The 21,216-nt window shown below is 34.1% G+C and overlaps 1 protein-coding gene across 2 annotated transcripts in view; it reads left to right on the forward strand.

Moving 5' to 3' along the window:
• LOC115444373 (laminin-like protein epi-1) overlaps positions 1–21,216 on the forward strand; it is a 21,887-nt gene continuing 671 nt past the window's right edge. The window contains exons 1-11 of one of the 2 annotated variants that reach the window (XM_030170134.2): positions 1–251; positions 13,897–13,961; positions 16,325–16,556; positions 16,689–16,934; positions 17,382–17,577; positions 17,775–17,942; positions 18,362–18,510; positions 18,791–18,951; positions 19,146–19,302; positions 19,627–19,686; positions 20,803–20,977. In XM_030170134.2, coding sequence (XP_030025994.2) covers positions 234–251; positions 13,897–13,961; positions 16,325–16,556; positions 16,689–16,934; positions 17,382–17,577; positions 17,775–17,942; positions 18,362–18,510; positions 18,791–18,951; positions 19,146–19,302; positions 19,627–19,686; positions 20,803–20,977 — 1,627 coding nt within the window. In that variant the 5' untranslated portion in view covers positions 1–233. The remainder of the gene's footprint in view (positions 252–13,896; positions 13,962–16,324; positions 16,557–16,688; positions 16,935–17,381; positions 17,578–17,774; positions 17,943–18,361; positions 18,511–18,790; positions 18,952–19,145; positions 19,303–19,626; positions 19,687–20,802; positions 20,978–21,216) is intronic. The other variant, XM_030170135.2, reaches the window with a different exon arrangement.

The raw sequence follows: 21,216 nt of genomic DNA on the forward strand, positions 1-21,216 counted from the left end.
CTGGAATGTGGATGAGCACGCGTCAGTAAGGCTAGGAAGGGGCGCGGGCGCAGCTCCGTGGCGAGCCGCGCCGGCGCAGGGCGGGCGCCCGGCGCGGAGTTCACGTCAGTTCGCGACGGACAGCGCGCGCGGACACACTGTCTCTGTGTCGTCCTGTACCGCAGCCAACACGAGACCGATACAAAAACGAACAAAAGGTGCTTCCTAGTTTAATTTAGAATTAAAAGGGCGACATGGCGATACACAGATTGGTGAGTATATGTTTTTGTTTATATATTTTTCTCAAGATACTACCGGGATCTTGTATAATCGTATGCGGAGATTATCATTAACGTCATGTGTGGGGTTAATTGATATATTTTGCATCGACAGTTTAATGATGGTTATAATATTCCAATTAGAATTTTTATGACTGTTACCCAGCTTATCAGGAACATAAAACTTTTATTCACATTTCCCGCCTCATTTATTAAGCCTCATATTTTATTCATCACCATGCCTATTTTTTATTACCATATGAATACTTTATAATGTAAAGTTACATAAATTAGGTAGCATACAGCAATATTTGACCGATGTGTTTAAAATATAAATTTAAAAGCGGCATTATGTTGCGCGGAGATAACCTATAGAATTAATTATTAATAAATATGGTAAAAGCTATAGCCGCGTGCATCACAATGAAAGTTTAACGGCCGAGGTGATGTCGGTATCGCTCGCGCTTTTCGCACCTTTTGTAGCGCGTTTCTGCGCACACGCAGCGGCGACGCATGGTTTGCTCTACGACATCGATCATTGAACCAAATTCTATCTTCCGTTCAAATATCGGTAAATAGTTAACTACGGCAGTGGAACAGCGTTTGTATTTGTGTTACTCGTGAGCATTGTGAACACGTGAGACAAACAGTAAACATAAGTACTATTTGTTACATCTTGTTTTTGCTCGCAACTCTGCTTGTGTTAAAGAATTTTTCTACCTTAAAATCCCAAAACAATTTGCCCTAGGACTTACTTTGCCAAATATTACCCGAATTTATTTTGGGATATCCGCGTTTGATTCTAATAAACACAAACTTTGGCATTTATAATTTTGGTGCGACAATAATTTAAGGATCAAAACATCCCGAAGAAAAAAGCACTGATTAGCATAAATATTGCCTAATAAAAATATTTCTTCGTAAGTCCTTTATATTTAAAAATAACATTGGCTCCGGGCTTTCGAATAGCTTGGCTTACAGGATCTATGGATGATGTCACGTTTAGGCAATATTGACAATACTTGCTACAAGTAATCAGAGGATAGATTGCGGAACAGAAAGTCCTATTGTATACATAGTAGGTACTTATACGTTTAAAAACATGAAGATTAATAATAATAATAAGGTAGGTAAATAAACAATTTAAACTAATTGATAATAATACTGGACTATTGTTTTTTAAGTTTAATTGAGGAAATATAGAATCTATCTTTAGTTATTAACATGTACGCACTATACAACAAACGGGGAATAATACATGAAAATGTAATTACATATTTATGCCAACATTTTAATTAAGTATTTATATTGAAGTCGGAAAACTTGATTGATATGCACAAGAAGTTATTCTTTAGTAACATTATTGTTTCCTTAACAATTATGGTGTAGAATATAGAAGCAACTAACAAGTTATTTGTCGTTACACTTCACGTCAGGAATTTTATAAAAGCATAAAAACTAGTTTTTAAAGTATCTCCTATCTTGTTATATGATAGTGATGTTTTATTGCCTCTGAAAGAGAAGAAACAACGCACACAACTTTTGCACTTCATTAAAGTCACGAATATATTTTAAAATATTTCATGTTTTTATGAATATCTGCCTATTTTGTTACTATATACTTTTCGTTTTGCGGTCTGAACTAATATCGCAGCGTGACAGTTTGAAAACAAAGTCACAGGTCACTTGATTCAAGACTGCTGCTAGCTGCTAACCTATCTACTAGACTAAACTTTGGCAAGACACCAACTCTCTCGGGATTTCGCAAGTAGGAAAAACAAAACAGTCTGTGTATAAAGGGTCCTAATTATACATTTAATAAGGAAAATAAATGATATGAATACCTACAGTAGTGGGTCATGCTTTTTTAAGGAATAGTTGTAATTTTATTTGCATTTATATACACATGAATGTTTTTGTTTGTAATCTGTATTTATCTACCACAATAAGATCGTCACTACCATCCCTGTAGAGACTTTTTCAACAATAGATCTTTTTACTTAGTATTTATTTTATTATTGGGACATCCATCAGTAACATTATAACTAGCTACAATAATAAACTTAAATGAACATTCTAAAGTCGTAGCATGCTTTTAAAAAAAGTTACACCTGCTGTTAGCTCCGATGTAATCCTATTTTTCGAAAAATTTACAAAAAATATAATGCTTCTCATATTTGAATCTTGTATTGGAGGTAAGTCAGTGGTAACATAAATAGACTATTAATGATGTCAGAAAACACGATGCAACACGAGAGCATCGGAACGCATAGAAATTAGAAACTCATGCAGAATTCAACTAGCACGCATCCTCTTTTGAATAAATATATTTAAATATGGCCTAGTAACTTAACAATAGTTATACTTAGGTCGCAAGCTCACCCATTCTAATGTAAATCGGTTTCAAGATGGCCGTGAATCGTATGGCAATCGTATCTGATGACGTTATTTTAGAAGCGTAGTCCCAAGTTATGAGTTACCTGAATCCCGGCCAAGGTCTGCAGTCAGCATTTTGTGATTGAACTCCTTTCGCTTAGGTTTGATGTCATCGTTACTTGAAAACCTAGTCCACAGGCGTGGTTGTCACGAATCGCAGAAAAATATACCTACTTACAATTAATTGAAGATTCTTATTACATTAGGAAGCTACGTTGTTTTTATGTAATTTTTTCCTCGTTTGATACAAAACAATGTTATTTAACTTAGGTGGGGATATATATAATTCCGAACCCCTGTTATTTAGGACTACCCATATAATGATTAAGGTTAAATAATCATCAGGGTAATAAGTTTCAGCTTGTACAACGGATCAAAAGGCTGAAAGCTTTAGTTTGTTTAATTGCCTGTCATTAGTAGTAAAAAGTGCAAATTGAAACCAGAATCGGTTTAAAAATCTGGCGATTCTGCTCGTAGACAGTTGTACAAAAACCGGACAAGTGCGAGTAGGACTCGCACACCGACAGTTCCCTCTGTAACCAAACTTGTAGGTATGGCATCTCAGTATACAGAGTAATTTTGACATTGCGTTGATAGCTGATGAATTTACATACTCGCCTTTACCTTAGACAACATTATGCCAAAAATCGTCAGCGAGTATTTTCACAAAAAAATCCGGTTTTACTTTTCTGATTTTTTTGTCATTTTGTTGTTTAGTGCGAATACAGCAAGCGTGTGTATTTCTGACTGAAAGTTTAATGTTGCCGCTGCGACGAATTCTCGTAGAGCAATATTAGTGGCATTTCAGGTTTGTAAAATTAAAATTACTTTTTAATACTTAATATTTATTTTGTTCAAAACTTACACTTTTTTATTTTACGTCTACGGTTCGACGTTCGATCACTCGACGCAGTTATTGAATCAACCTTAAATAATAAGTTCGTAATAAATTAGTTTTTTTTAAAGTACTTAGATATTTACGGATATCAGGTTTTTTTACATGTTCTATAAGACATTGTTTTTTCCCAATTTCTAGATCAACTGAAAGTACCTTTTAGGTTTTGATTCCCCTATGAAATACCAAAATATTCAAAAATGTGCTACATAAACGGTTATAAACATTTGATAGCGTTGATTTACTAGTTTGATTTTTTCGCTGCAGATAGAGATCGGGATCCCCAGAATTTCATATTTAAAGCTAAAACTTGGTAGCTCTACGCGTTCTTTGAAAAAAGGGACTTGATAGACCAGACAGACAGAGAGTGATAATAAAAGGGTTCCTCTTGAGGTATGGAACCATAAGAATACAAAAATAAATTTAAAATAATGTTAATTCGTGTCTAGATACAAGATGAACAATAATGGTAGGTATGGAACCTTATTCGTCTCCGCATTACTTTAAAATCATAATATATTTTGTTATTAATTTTAGCTATATAAATAATTGTAAAAGTGTATAAAAAATAAGAGGGTAATTGATTATTTGTACAGTCAGTCACAAAAATAGCCAAACAAATTCTAATTCAAAAAGTTTGTACACACTAACTTCAATCGATTTTTTCCTAATCTAAAATATCAAACTTTATTTTTTTTAGTTTATTTAAGTGAGGAAAAAACGATACTTAATTCGTAAACATAAATTTTAATTCACTAATTTTGTAGCTCACTGTAATCAAATACGTACCCAATCTAATTATATTTAAAATTTTGAAGTAGTTAGAATAAAAAATATGTACGTAAATAATTACCGCAAATTGATGATCTCAAGCAAATTATACGTTTGTAGATCGCATTAAATGATAGAGTGAAGGGCTTAGTACCGCACCTAAAGCACAAAATAATGCACCATTTGCAGGTGACATTAGAATAAACGACAGGTGGTCCAAGCGACCTTATTGCACACGACAAATTACATTAAATGATTAATGTTATACGTCCATAGATCAAAATTGATTTAAATAACCGTGTAATGGAATCTTTCCACCTTTTTTTTATACTCTATTATTGGAGCGCAACATGCTTTTTCAAGCATGGTTATCTCCTGACGTTAGCTCTGAGGGACCTAACCTCGGAGATGTGTTTGAAAATATAGGTTTGAACTGGATCGAAGCCGAAATCTTTTCTTCGACAGCCTAAGTACGCTGCTATTAGAAAAAAAAACTATTGTTAATAATAGTTTTTTTTTCTTAAATTTAAATAGAAAAAAAAAATTTTTTTAATTAAAAAATTTAATTAAATTTTTTTTTTTTTTTTAATCTTTTAAAATTAATTGGAAGAAGTAAAATAGCAATAAATTTTATCCATATTCAGTGCTATAGGTACCCGTAGAGCGATATTAATACGAAAAGGAACATAAAAAAAAAATCAAATGGCATTCATCCGTCTATCGCCAGCTCGCTCTCAATATTAAAAGCTGGAACGTTGAAAATCTGTTTACTCTATAAGATCGTTACAAAATCCCGCATTTGCAATAACTATTGAAAATCAAGATCCAGCCAGTGCGGCAAGACCTCCCCTTGTTTGAACTGTAATTACTTCGTGTAGGTCTTGTTTGAATGGCAATTAATAACAGCTGCCTCTAATCGGCATGCTTATTGGCTCTATCAGGTTCCTATCTAGTCCATGCATTGCGCGGAATGTGTAGCTACTTATTGAATAGTAGATCTCTAAACAACTTACGATTGTCCTGTCCAATCTTATTGGGTCAAGTTAATACGAATAAACAAGCTGTTTCACGTGCCCCCACAATGAGATAAAGTGGAATTAATGTGACTGCATAGTTCGCGTGTTATCTAGTTCGTGTTGCATTGAATGAGCATTCATCAATCAATCGGTACTTTGAATTAAAGTTCTGTGCCGATTCAAATGATTATTTGTATTGGTGTTGACCAAATCTGGCCTCAATCTATTAATAAAAACCAGTTGCCATATGCATATAAGAGCATTACTTGAGTACGGCTTGACTGGGTTGACCGATTTCATGTTTGTTGTATTTCTTATTATCAGGGTTTATTCCATAGAAAACTTAACTAGAAAAGACGGTAAAATGTTTCAATTTGAATGACATTTTTTACACGCTTATATGTGAAATCACCTATCTGATTTCAATGATAATTTTTGTGAGAGTTTAGCTAGTTCCAATTTCAATCAAAGGATGATCTTGGAGTCGATAGGCGGCGTTGTTGGCGGAACCTAAAAGATGAAAGATAGTTTACATAAAACGCAATCTGCGGTAGGACAACTTCTGCCGGACGGTACCCTACTAATAGTACCCTACTAATAGGTAAAGTCGCCGAAAAGTTGAATTGTGTGCTATAGATGGGCGCAGGTGTGAAGAATAATCAATACTTCTATACTATTATATAAAGCTAAGTTGAGTATGTTTATTTGATCGCGCTAGTCTCAAGAACTACTGGTTCGAATTTAAAAAAAATATAGGCTATATAACATATTATATAGCCTATAGGTCATAACATGACCAATAGGAGCGGAACATCAATGAAAAATGTTGCAAAAACGGGCAAAAAATATTCCTATTGACTGATTCTGTTGCGTGTGTTGCGTAAATGGATAAAGTTACGCTATTATTCATCTTAAAAAGTTCTAAAAAATATATTATAAAACAAAGTTACCCGCCGCATCTGTCTGCCTGTCTGAAGGCGATAAACTCAAAAACTACCCAGCAAATTTCAATGAAGTTTGAGACTCTGGGAAGAACATAGTCTACTTTCTATCCCGGGAAAACATATAGCGGGACTTTTATCTCGTAAAATTCTTTCCCGCGGGTGGAGCCATGAGCAAAAACTAGTTGTAAATAAATGAATGAACAAATATTTAGAAGTTCTTCAACTGTCGGAACTAAGATAACCTTACTGTTGTCAACAGTTTATTATAGGCGTGCTACGCGATATAACTTGATGCTAACAATATAATTAATAATATCTATTGACCAATAAGTAAGGAATACTTACTCGTAGTTGTATTTGTATTCTTTGTAATTTTTCGCTTCCTTTAACAATAAAGATAAACAGAATTAGGTAACCTGCGTACTTGAGAGGTTCTCTGTAATATATGAAGTCTGCCAATCCGCATTCGGCCAGCGTGGTGAACTAAGGTCTAATCTCTCACAATAATATATAATAGTTTAGCAGTGGAACAGTATATAATACAAGGCTGATATTATATATACTGCCTATGATGTGGGTAGTACCATTTTAAACTAGAAACGTTTGATGTATTTCACCTTGGAATCGAACCGCGAAATTATTTCAGTAGTATCCATGGTCGTCAGTTAGTACAGCAAATCAGTAAACAAGTCATGCTAAATTTAATGAGAACAATGTTTAGAAGATGTAGCCGGTTTTTTATCCTGGCCATATGCATCTGATGTTAAGTATGAGGAAACTAAGTAAAATTGTCAGCAAGGAAAGAAGTGTGCCGGCCGATAGAATTTCGTGTAAAGTAAAAAAAAGGTAGAAAGTGTATCCGGCCCATAGATGTACGGTTTATACATTGATCGAAACATCTATGCCGGCCTGCTTAAGCATTTCCTCGCATTCTGCTTAAATGATCCAATATTATAAAAAGAGGGCAATTCGGGTGCTGCTATACTGTTGCATATATTTTTTATTTATATGGGAGTACTTATGTATCGCAAATTCATAATTGTAGCAGATTGCATATGTAATAAAGACATTAAACAATAATTAAAACGAAATTGATTTCAGGTTTTTTGCAACAAATAAATAAAACATATGTCGACGTTTTGTTTGCGTAAGGAGAAAGGCCTCTGAACTGCAGCCGCATGATAATTGGCTGTGTGTCTATTTACCTACAAAATATCTCTAAACGCGACATCGTTTTAAATATTACCAGCCAACAACTGTCATGTATGCGTGAAACAGAAAAAAGAACCTAAGGGTTTTGGTCCTCGTCACTACACGACATAAATGTTTATATGAGCAGAGGCGTGGTAAGATCGAAATTTATAACTATATGAGCAAGAAACATTTTATGGAACCTTTTTTCAGTGGATAATTAATTCCACTATCTTTTATGATGAGTTAAATACATATGATCAGGGATTTAATAATCTTAGACCGTATTATTTTATAATTTTATTATTGCCATATTGTCACCGTAGATATTATAATTTTAACCTATAAGTTATACTTTTTTACTAGACAACAAGAAACTAAGAAGAGTAATTACAAATGTATGTTCACTGGCGTAGATATAAAAAATGTAACGCAGAAATTCTCACTTCTAACTTATAACATCTACTTATTAACTAAATGTTAATAATAATCTATCTCAATTACCGCGCAATTTCGTCCCAAGCTTCATTAATTGACTACAAAACTGGATACAAACTTATAAAATATTTCAACTGCATTCTTTTAATCCGTCATATCTACGAGTATAATTATCCTGATTCTAGAAACAGAATGTCACCCTAAAATGCGGAAAGGCTCCGGCTCGCGTATTGGAATAACACGTCCACTTAACTCTATGAAGCTCAATACCGTCGCTTTCGTATGCTAACAAGCGCGGGACAGTATTTTTACCCATAATTAAAACTATAAAAAGACGTTCAAATTGATTTCTGGAAGGAAAAAGTTAAAATAGATGTGGTGTGAATTGATGTACTACATTTAGCCCTGAATAAATGTAGTATTAACTCCTAAACTAAAGCTGTACGTACTTACATGGCACGCTACTAATATTAAAATTAAAAATCTTAAAATTTATGTGCTTTTGTTAGTTAATTAGTACATTCCGTTGCATCCATTTGCCACATAAATAAGACTGGGTCCAAGAAACAAGGCGATCTACCTTTTATTTCCGTTGCATTTTTGTAACAAGTAAAATCTCATTTTGAACTAGACGGCGTTGACATTGAAACGTATCATTCTAAATTTCCAAGAGATATTCAAATTCACAATTTCGTGGGAACTTTTTACGAATTACGACTTACATTTGTACATATTTATATTTGTTTTTCGATGGTGCAGTTGCATCTGTGAATAAGAGGAGTTCAAATTTTCTCTCCAGCATGCTAGCCTGAGTCTGATTGGGTAAGATTTCTTCGGGCGTCACTTACCTTAGATTACTACAAAATGTTTTCTATCACCGTTAAAATCGAATGACAATTCCTTTAAATATAAGAGTAAATTAGATTAGCTAGAGATATGAACACTTCTATCGAAGCTTAAACCAAAAAAGCATAATCACACGGGTCAATTTTGAATCAATTCCACTGTAGACTATTAATTATTAATTTAATCAAATATGTCATATAACTTACCGTATTCACATCATGCCCTTTCACGTTTTCAACCTGAAAGTAGATCATAATTCAAAACCATTTGTTTCTATCCCACATCAAACACAATATTACCGTTCAATTATTACCACTCGTTCTATGGGCCACGCAAGTCGCTAGCTACTGTCAACTATTGGGTAATACAGGGTAATACAATTGTATAATTGTATTACCCAAAGAGAATATAAACAGTTTTATATAAAAGAATTGTAGGCCAAAGAGAATATAAACAGTTGGTGTAGAGACTATTAAATTGACATCTATGACATGCGTGTAATGTCTTACATACTTAAATCTTTCACCTACCTTTATAAGTTATCCTAAGAACTGTCATAAGTATTTCAATTAAAATGAAAATCCACTAGTATAGGTCGGCCAGTTACGGCTCTTGAAATCCTTAGGAAATAACAGAAAAAGTGGATGTTGTCTTTAGATCAAAATACTTTATTTAAAATAGCTATCCGTACCGGAAATATCATTTAATGTTTTATTATACGTATGTATCTCACGTTTGTATCAGAAGTAGGTACGCCGAGATTCATATACCGCAGTCTGCATTCATGCTCAATTTGAGAATTTAAAATTATCGACATAATAATAATTCTGTTCAAGCCTCAGACAGCTCACTTGAACTTTACAGGAGATTTTATTAGTTTGAACCCAGGAATTTACCAGTCTCAGCCTGTATACTGTATCACTACACATTGTTTAAGGTATTTTAAATATATAATGATGGTTGGCAAAGCCGCGGGTAGTCTTATACCTAGCCTACCTACCTCTTATAATTTATAACCAGGTTATAAGTTATCAACAATCACAAATTGTTAAATCATTTACCGGTTACAATTATAAAATTTAATAGCTAAGATAAATTTTATTACAATATCATTGCCACTCGCAGATACATTGAATCTAGTTAATGTAACCAGTTTTGTATTATTTGAAATGATTACTATGTAGTGATTAAGATTTTATTGCGGTAAATACCTCTAAGTTCCAGTTTACCAATTAAGTATTATGTGCGCGTTGATTGTTGGCAATTATGATCATTAAAGAAAAACTTGAGAAAGTTAACAGTTTTCCCTACATTTATGGGCATTAATATTTGTCCGTTGTAGAAAAATCTATAGATGTGTACTCTTATTTTACTCAGTCCTAATCTACTTCATAATGATTAATTAGTGTTACAGATGTGTAAGGAGAAATCGAACTTTTTACCTTTTATATTCGTGTCAAGTCATTTTTTTTACATTAAAGCTAACTTTGTTGCCTATGTTACACAACTCTACCGACTCTACCATGCTTTTACGCTTCTAACAAATGAAATTAAATTTGGATAATACAACGTATATATAATCATATACATTGTATTTATTTGTATATGATATTTATAAAATTCCAGATTCAGATAAACGTCACAAACCTCCAACCATCGATATCAGATTACTTAGTTTAATTAAATGACATGCAGGCGGGAATACCACCTGAAACTTCCACGTCAAGGTAAAAAGTACCAACCAATGTCGGTAAACCACTATTTATGGCCACCAGAAATAGATTAAAGTCCATTTAAAATAATTAATAGGCATAACTAAACAAAAGGAGAATTGTTGACAATAAGCAGTTTTTTATAAATGAGATTATTAAGTAAATGATTACAAGTATGTAGTATAAAAATCAAAATAAATGATTCAGTACTTTGTCATTTATTCTTTAAAATCACATATACATAAGTATTGCAACTTAAATCTAATGTCGACATGGTATAAATCAAGAAAATAAAACGAAGCCTGACGGTAACAAACAAACATATTCTTACACAATACTAGGAATCAAGCACATTATTACCATGATACTTGTAGATACGAAGTTGTAAACCTATAAGTAATATAACGCTTCTGTTTACGTTGTATTGCATCTATTGTTTTATATTTATCTTCATCGTACCAAGGCTCAGCTCTTGGGTGTCCAATGGTCTACTTTGTTTTGTACACATTGGACAAAATTGTTCGACAATTAATTGTGATTCCAAAATAGCGACCCGTGATTTAGTATTTAGGGTGGATGATAAGAGCAATACAAATGCAATGCATTCCTGGTATAATTACTAACACAGAAGCAGGACAATGGAAGCGCTGTTTCGTACGCTGGGATCGTACGAAATATATTGAATTTATTGATTGAAGAAAATTTTCTCTGTGATTCAATGCACTAATCAATTTCTGTTTTGCGCAAATTTCATAATTGATAGAAACTAGACTGTAGGATCGCAAAATCCTCCACCACAAAAATACAAATCTCTATAAGTTTGGAAAGAAATAAGAATGAGATCGAAAAAAAAGGTTTATAATGTAGGTCAGGTTTAAAGTTATTGCTCCTGGGTACGAAAATTGAGATACCTTTCTGGTGGGTGGATAGCGGCATTGTGGTGTAAGCCAACACTATTGGACCATCCGAAGCAACTGAACGCTACGTATAGATATACCTATAATATTTAAAAAATTTAATATAGTAATAGGACACGCATACAACACCTATAATACCATGCGACAAAACTCAAATGTAATTAGCGCACGCGGTCTCACCATATCAATAGCTTTTAAACACGCCCCGAGGGAGTTATAGTCAACCGTTCCAACAAATGTGTGTAACGACCGTTCAATTAACAGAGTACTTATACTTACCTACATAATACAATACAATAAAAAATGTTATTATAATACAACGTAAGAAAGGGCATCATGATTCTGGCGAGATGCAGCTTTCGGTATTATACTCGAACATATTTACCAAAGTTTAATTACTATTATTCTAGGAATGGCATACAACGAAGATACCATAACCTATTTTTGATTAAATCTGTGTATATCTATGTAAGATCTATAGACATTTTAGTATTAGGGTCAAGCATTAACAGCAAATTTGTTTACTACTAAAAATAGTATTATCAATTATCTCACACAGTCCTAACCTGTAGTAACATATAAATCTTGTGTCGTTGACTTGCGAATATCAAGAACAAACTTTCAGTCTCACTACACCTCGGGGGCCATATTCTTATGTAGGAGACATTTGTAGCTAATTGACGTAATGTTTTAAAATAATTATTTTAGCTGCAAATAATTCCATGTTTTGTTCAGCATATCGAGTTTATTCCTATCATTTTATGCGAAACTTGTATGACCCAATAACCAATAGCTATGCGTATTTCTAACATATTGTGTCTATTCGACTTCATGAGGTTTAACCTCAAGTATCTACCTACCCGCGTACCTGCCAAGACTATATTGCTAAATGCTCATAAAATGCACATAAAATTTCTGCTTACAAATAAATGAATGTCATCATCTATACGAAGTAAATAATAACTCAATGATTACAATTTTCGTTCTTACTAATATTGAATATGGCAAAGTTAGTGAAAAGGTTTGGATGTTTGTATATTTACTAGATGTAAACTCAGAAACAGCTGAATGGATTTGGATGAAATTTACACACACAGACCATGTTCTGGATTAACACAATATAGGTTACTTTTGCCCCGGTGGTATGCTCCCGTGAGAGATATTTTAATTTTTAATCAAATTTTTAAGTAGATGTTGCTATGGAATATGGATCACTACGATTTTTATAGCTGTAAAGACTTCGAGCGGGCAAAGTTGTGAGCAACACCTAGGAATATATAATAGTCATAATATACATCTACAGCACGGTCATATTACTGTTATTAATGTAAAATATGCAGTAACCATGACTATGCACTAGGTATCAGTGAGTTATTTGTTTTTGCGTTGTAGGTATCTCGTTACTTGGATGCCGCTACGTTTTCCATAATTAAGTTACAGCGCTTCCAAGATTATGTTTTTATGGACACTTCCACGTGCCAGTTATAATACTTTGATATACTAAGTAATATGTAAAGAATTCTGTCGCGTCCTATGTAACTGTGTTTGGATGCTTGCTGGTTTCTATTCGAAATGGATTTAGATATTTAGCTTATAGACAAATCAAATCTTGAATTATATGTCTAACATTCATCTTTATTACCGAAAAGCACACATACGCGGAAAGATAAAAAGCCACTGTGAACTTAACAGTCTCTGCGCCAAAACGTCGATGAGCTGCGTTTATCAATTTGCTGTTCTATCCTCGTAAACATTTTTTTATCCAACACATTTGGATGGATGCCGTGGGCGTTGTAGGACCAAAAGTTCCTCTTAGAACAGTTCATTTAACAATCCATATCGTAGTTCCTACTACCCATGGCAAATGGTGTCCAAGTTTTTTTGGGGCAGGAATATTTGTGACTGTTGTGGGTCTGTTTATTTAGTTTTGGCTCACACGTGAGAAGCATCGGTGGGACAAACTTTTTTTATATTTATATTATGTTCGAATGCAATAACTTCTATTGATTTTCATGTTAAAACATAGACTTTGTTTTTCCTAAACCGTTCCCACGCGAGATGTAGGCCTGTATTTTGTATCATTATAGACGCCTTTTACGGCGATACCGTGACTAGTCATAGCCCGCTATGGTCATAGATTTATTTTAAAAGCAAATCGATTTATCTAAAGCAAATAAGCATCTTAAAAATATACTTGGTAGTTGGTGGGTACAGTCTGAACTGGGCTGCTAGAATTGATTCAATATTCGATATGTTCTTAAAGAACCTCATTAAATATAAAACATTTATTCGCGTACCTACACATTTTTATTAATCCATCATTACAAACTCCAAAGTACAATAAACATGAAGAGAGATAATGTGTTTACAATATGAAATATGAATATAATACGGCGGTGCGTGCAAACGAGGCTTACTCGTGGCTCGCCTTGTATTAGTAATGCAATTATTAAAGTTCGTCTCTATTCCCCAGAGTGTGTCGTGGGTCGGCGTGGCGTTACTACTATGCTCCCCACAAGCATGCAGTGCACGAACTCCGTGAGTATACACTTACATAATAAGCTTTGAACAATTGATGACTTTTCGAACCCACCATTGTGAGGGTATTGCAAAATTACGGTTAGTTTCGGTTTATAGGTTTGTATACTGTTTTCGTTAATTTTATTAGTTTAATAGTTAATACCTACTTATTAGTTTTGGTACTGAACTTTAATGTAGCCTGTTTATAGTAAGTTATTAAACAATAAACACTACACTCTATTATATTGGCTTTAATTAAATATTTTTATAAATGATCAGAAACTTACATGGAATTCTATATTTCTGTGAGATAAGAATGCCTTTAGGATTTTTTTATTGTTTCAAATCTATACTAAGTTTAAGCAACTGACCATTTTACAGAAGTGTTTCCAAGTAGATAGTGTTTGTGGAATGCTTGAACCTATCTTTGTACGTTTCACTGTTTTTCTAATTTAAATCATTACTTAGCAGCAAACGAAACCGTTAAAAGAATATTTTTGTATCTCGACGAAGTACACCCGCAGTCACTACAGGCCATAAATCTTCATTTAAAATAGTAGAGACAAGTTCCGTACCACGAATCACTATTATTGATGTTCTATCTAAAGATAAATAATGATCAGTTGGTTCTACTACATCACTGAACTTTTTACCATTAGTTATAAATATTTTTAGTTGTAACGTATTGTACAACTTAAACTATATTACACACGTAGTTATATTACGGTACTGCACTCTGCAGTGCTGTTTCGGGTTGGATTCCCGGATCGGGAAAAATGGTATTGGGTTTTTCTACCTAATATCAGCCCGAAGTCCGGAATTATGTGCCCGATACGCCGATAGGTACCTTCCCTGTCACATGGGACGGAATATGCACGGCGAAAAGTAGGTGCATCAGTTGCGTCTCTGCCTACCCCTTCGGGGATTAAAGGGATGAGTGTGCATGTGTTTGTATACATAGCGGACTACGATATTAGAAATTTACAGTTAGCACCTATTGCGTATATACACTTCAGTAACTAGAAATTGGGCCTAATAATAAACAGTGACCTAGTTCTTGTTACTGCATTTCGTGGTACTTTCGCGTCATCTCGTGACAATGTAAATATTTGATGTCAGGAGCAACATCTATTGTTTGCAGTGACGGGACATGTCCTTATTCCCGTAAGAATAGAATACAATTTGCAAACCAACTTCAATAACAATTTATTGCAGGTCTATGAGCGTTGTGCATTGTTATCTAATGAAATAAGTTCTATTTTCTCGTATAATAAATTCCCAAATTTTAAGAATAGAGTGGGATGCCAATTCAAGTTAGGAAACGTTGACCTTAACCGGTGGGTCTGTTTAGGCCACTTAGATTATCAAGAAACCTGTTTCTTCTATCATTTTTAGGTCCCCTGGAATTAAGGAAAGAGTTTCTCAACTCTCACTTTCTCCCTTCCAGTTTCATTATCTGTCAAATCGGAATTAATAGAAACCCTACCGATTCAACATGTAAACACCAAGACAGTCTGTTTTTTAGTTGGTAGTTTCTACATTTGAAACATCCAAAGATGTTTTATCGTCTTTTAGCACGTGTGTTAAGAGCTTTTCAGTGCGGTCACTGGGCAGTAAAATCTAAGAGTTACGCCGTTTAATCTTGAACACTTTCCGCGTACATTTTTATAACATTGCATGGGATTTTCTAGCCGTAACATTTTCGGTAGGTACTCGCTGTTTAATCACTTATTAGCTCAACTTTCTCCCATTGGATTACAATCGTAAAATAAAGTTTCTCCAATGTAAACGGTTGCGATAATCATGGTTAGGAGTTACAACATTAGAAATCTACTTTATTTTATTTAGATGAAACATTCTCTGTATAGTCATGTGAGAAAAGTTGGTCACCACCTACACGGTTAGTGATTTGTGTGCTTATTACAAAATTTTGAACTGCGTGCGTAGGTATATTAGAATGTGTTTATAATATTAATTTTATTCATAATTTATGTGCTCTAGACATAGGTAAATTATTTCAGGCCGTAATTTGTCGTTATTAAAAAAACTTTAAAATCATAAAATAATTTAACATACTTAACACGTATAATTAAAATTGAAATATGTAGAGTCTGTATATTTGTTTATGTATTTTTCTAGCTTAGATAGCAATTTTATTAGATAAAGACTCCAAAATTGTTAACCAGTATATATTCTCTATTTAAGACTAAGAAATTATAATGAAAGAAACACACGAAATCAGTAATATTAAGTAGTTGTTTTCCTTAGATAAGGGGCAGACGCTTTCAATTTGTTGTCGAGAAACAATAGCTTCAACAATTGTCAGTTTTGTAGTAACATAGAATTTGTGCGAGACGCCTTAGAAAACATGTTTGTTTTAGAGAAGAAGAAACTCGCGATGCGATGATATCGCTAGTGCACAAGATGAGGTCGACAGAGAGCAAGCTCGAGAGGCACGAGTTCAGGGAAAAGGCACTCGGAGATCTCCTCAAGGCGAAATTGTCGGCCATAGATAAGCAACACAAAGCCTTCGAACCTATGGTTGGATTAATACAAAGGCTAGATGACAGACTCTCCAATGTCGAAACTGTGCTTTTACGAGTAAGTTTACGAGTAAGTCCTTTTTTATATAACATTAATTAGTTAAATTACTCAAGTAATGAGTACTGAGGAATAAAAAAAGCAAAATATAATGATTATTTACTAATGAACAAATAACTTTAATATGGTCTTAACCTTTTACAGGACAAAGATCACGATGTGAGTGCCCAGAAAAAAACAAATGAAGCATTAGATCGTATCCAAAAGACACTAGATTCGCTCAGCACGACCATAGCAGAAAATACGAAACAAACCAAGAAGGCGATGGAAATAGATAACAATTTAACTCTTAACGAAGATTCTCCTTTGGATAGGAGGCTGGATATTACAGATTCCAAAATAGATGCACTCAAGCTTGAAATAGCAAATCTAAAATATATGCTGCATAAGGTTCGTAATTGTGCTCTTAAATACAATAACCAGGAGCGTAACGGTGCCCCATAGAGCAATTTTATAACGTAATGTAGCGCCACATAATACTTACAATAACATACTCTAATATATGATTTTTATTTAGAAATTGTTCCTATATTTTGTTATAAAATGTTATTGACTATAATTATAAGAACTGCAGTGTGCGAGCACTGCATGTTTTTATTTACGAGTTTATCGAATAGAAAATTAAAAACACGCACATTCAGCATTTAATATCTATGTGGCGGTACTCCCCACCTGTCATATCATGGGGCGAAAAAATCCAATGGGTCATGAGTGTATTGTCGGTATTTGATTTAGGGTACCATTTCGAGAGAACGTCTTTAATCACACAATTGTTTTTTTATAATACCTCACATTTACAGCACAGCCCTGCTAAGACTTAATATGTTTGAATTTTAGGAGAATTTACCTGCAGTATGTAGGGATATGTCTTATGACGTAAACCCACTCCAGAAACACATCACCCAAGCGGAGATATTGCTCAGTAAATTCGATTCAAAATTGAACAAATACAATGAATCAGCTTTTACAAGTGTGATACCTTTGAGCAAGGCGTCGCCCGCTGACGAGGCTTGGCAAAACAAAATCAGTGAAGGTATGTATATTTCATACCCTTTTTTCAAAAATCGTTCAAAATCCAACAATTTATCATGATATTTGAGAAATCGTCTCTCACTATTCAGTATTCAACCAGTTTATGTAAAGAACTTCTGTTTTAAAAGCCACCGGTTTGAGTTATGCGGTGTCAGTTTATTCATTATTTTCTTTTTAATTGTAAATATTTCTCTCTAGTTATGGAACGTCAAGAAGTGGGTATAAAGAAGATCCACAAACAATTGAATGATGCCGAGAGCATCTGGAAGGAGCTCCCAAAAAGGATAGAACTGCAAACCGCCACCAACGAGACGCTGAGAGCAATCGCCAACGTTACTGAGAATATTAAAGATAACGCCGAGAACTGTGAGTATCGATTATCAACAGCCTTAAAATAAGATCCCAAGTGCTTGTCTACCAAGGATGTGCGAATGAGATGAGCAGTGCGCTAGGGAAAATACACAAATACTGAAAATTATCTCAGCCTCCCTCTGTTAAAACGGGCTACCGGAAAATGTCTAAGTTAAAGAAGTTAGTTAAGTTTGTTTTTTTTAGCCTTGTTACAACCGTATCACTTAATTTTATCAGTGTCGTTTACTGCAGCTTTGGTGTAAAAGGACAACGGAAATATCACCATTTGACAGATTAACTAGTTTAACTACTATATTAGGTGGAAAAGTTCCATTGCAATTGGACCATAAAAATAAATCATTGTCTTTCATTAATGTCTAAGTGATAATTATGGTTAAAATGAAATAAAAAAAGACATTTTGATATTTTTGCAGCTGTGACTAAAATAGGAACTAAACTGCACGAGATGAATGAGCGCTTCGCGGCAACCAACAAGGACATTCAGCAGAGTCTCACAATCAGCAACACACTCACCGAGAAAGCTTTCGATACGACAATACAATTCGCAGCATTACGTACTGACGTGAGATCATATTTTCTTTTTGCTTATAAACGGAATACTTAATGTATAGTTTGGACGGACTATTTAATGTTTAATATTGTGAATCCATTGTTACCTTTTTTGACGAGCATGCCGCTAAACAACCTGATGGTAAGCGATACGACCGTATCGCATCAACCTTTAATCTAACATTACTTTGTATCTTGAAGTACAAAGTAATGGTTGGTATTCCACTGCGCTCGCCATCCTGAAAGTCTTATTATGTTCAGTAGTCACACTGGCAAGTTATTGTTATTTTCAGATTGAAGCTTTAAAAAACAGTGAAAAAGTCTTAGTAAAGGCAGCAGATGATGTCATCGCAATGAAAAAACATTTACAGTACGTAGTGCAAGAAATATTGAATGGTGTGACTGCGATCAACGCAGCGCAGGCCAGAGTTATGAACAAAACTGTTCATGAAAGGTAATTTTTTGCAAATTGTTATAGTGTTTTATAAGATTACACGTATACCGCGTTCAGCGGAGAAAAGATGTAAATAAAGAATATCTACCTTCTTTACTCGGTGAGATATTATACCTAAACAAGACATAAATGCTCACTGAATTACCAGACAATCTGTGTCCGAAGTTAGAAGTCTGATATAATGCTATTTGTAGGTTTGATAGCATCGAGAAAACTCTGACAACCAGTCAAAAGAATGCCCTTGGCGATCTAAGCACGAAGGTAGAGTTAAAGATGTCCCAAGTGTGGGCGCAGATCGGTATGATGCATCAACAACTGTTACTTACCAAGGAATCACTGTACAATCTTACTGTAAGTAAAAAAACAATTATTTTAATTTCTTAAAAATCGATTAATTATATCGATACGTTGGTATTGCCAACATTTGATAATTTTTTTACAAGAGTACGGAGTTATTATCGCCTTAAGGAAAACAAGGACAAAATTAACTCTAATGAGATCAAATGTGTATAAGACCATACAAAGTACTTAATAATTTCATGATATTAAGTATCAGAAGTCTTTAAAAATTAAGTTCTATATTAAACTGTTAATTAAATAGACGCCCCAAATCTTATGCTAAGTTCTACCAACACTATGAATATTTTAATAACGGATATTAATTTATTTCCACAGGACGAAACACAACACTACGCTAATAGCAGCACCAAAAAAATAAACAAAGTGAAAGAAGAGGTAAAAATATAATTTATCCCCTTATGAGGAATTATGTATACAGATGTAAATACAATGTTATGTTTAGCTAGTTGAGTCTGAAGTCCCGGTCGCCGCGCCAGCTTCTCGCTCTTATGTGCATATAATACGATAGAAAATGTACTAAATAATCGAAAAGATCTATTCTCCCCAAGTTCGCCGGCTGCCGTGCACACTTTTATGGCTGCGACGTTTTCTGCAGTTACATATTTTACACATTTTTCACCGCCATTGTAATTTTCTATTGTCTGTATTGCCGCTAGAGAGCTTGTACGGGTCATGTAAATTAGAGCAGTTCTGATTTTATTTTTCGTATCCTTAAATAATTATTGTTTAAAATAAACTAGTAAACGATTAATATTTTAAATGAATGTTATGTGAATGTATGTATCAGCTGTGTAAATAATTTAGTCTTACCATGTCCACGCTTCTCATACAGATAAGCCGAAATATTACGCGATTTAGAGTCTATGCACATAAACTAGCTAACGACACCCTTTCAACGTTAAAGCAAGCAATAATCGTAATGCAGTCGAGAACTATGTACTTTTATATGACCTGCATACCAAACCCGCCAACACGCCAACACAGCCTGTGCCTACGCTCTTTCTTCAATACCATCATATCGGCGACTACTGCGCTGCTCTTCGGCTGAAATATTAACATTAACTGCGAAAATAAAGTAAATCGTAAGCACAGACATATGTAGGCAACGCAGTTTTCAAACTTGTAACATGGCGCCACCAATTAGCAGACCGCGTGTGTAGAGCGCTTTAATACAAATCGCACCCTTAGAACTAAGGTGATCTCACTCAAAAAACACGATTTGTGGGATTTGAATACAATATCAACGACAGTGAATTGGCCGGTTGCGGCGAAAGTGAGAATGCGTTTCTATTTTATAATTTTGTGTTTTTCGTCATAGGGTTTTAGCTTTGGAAAGTATTTTTTTAACAATATCAGAAAATATATTTTGAGTTAAGTCACTTAGTTCTAAAGGTACGAAATGTGCTTAAAAACACACGTATGTAACTCATATCGTTGACGCGTCAAAATTGCGTCTGCATAGACCCTTAGTAAACATATTTTATCCCTCAGGTGGACGACATCAAAAAAAGCGTAGATGCGCTAGGATCGAACATGAACTATGCGTTAGGGAAACTGGCCCTATCCACGCAGGAGTTCGATCGTATCACTTCAGGCGTCGCCGACGCGTTGGCGAGCTTGAAAGAAGACATTAATAGAAAACCTAAAGTTACAGTTACAACTGAAGGTAATTTAACAATTGAATATGCAATTCGAAAAATCCCATAAATATACAATTTCTAGAAATGTATATATAAAAACAAATAACAACAAAACGTCTGTAATTTTTTAATGCTAATTGAAATCAAATTGTAACCCAAAAATAGTTTTATTTACCCTACTATACAAAATAATAAGTTTTTTCCATTTCCTGAACTTTTTACAGTTTCAGACGTGCCCGTTTCGAAATTACATACATATTCAATT

Source organism: Manduca sexta, chromosome 10 (assembly GCF_014839805.1).
Source record: "Manduca sexta isolate Smith_Timp_Sample1 chromosome 10, JHU_Msex_v1.0, whole genome shotgun sequence".
In the NCBI taxonomy this organism is placed as follows: domain Eukaryota; kingdom Metazoa; phylum Arthropoda; class Insecta; order Lepidoptera; family Sphingidae; genus Manduca; species Manduca sexta.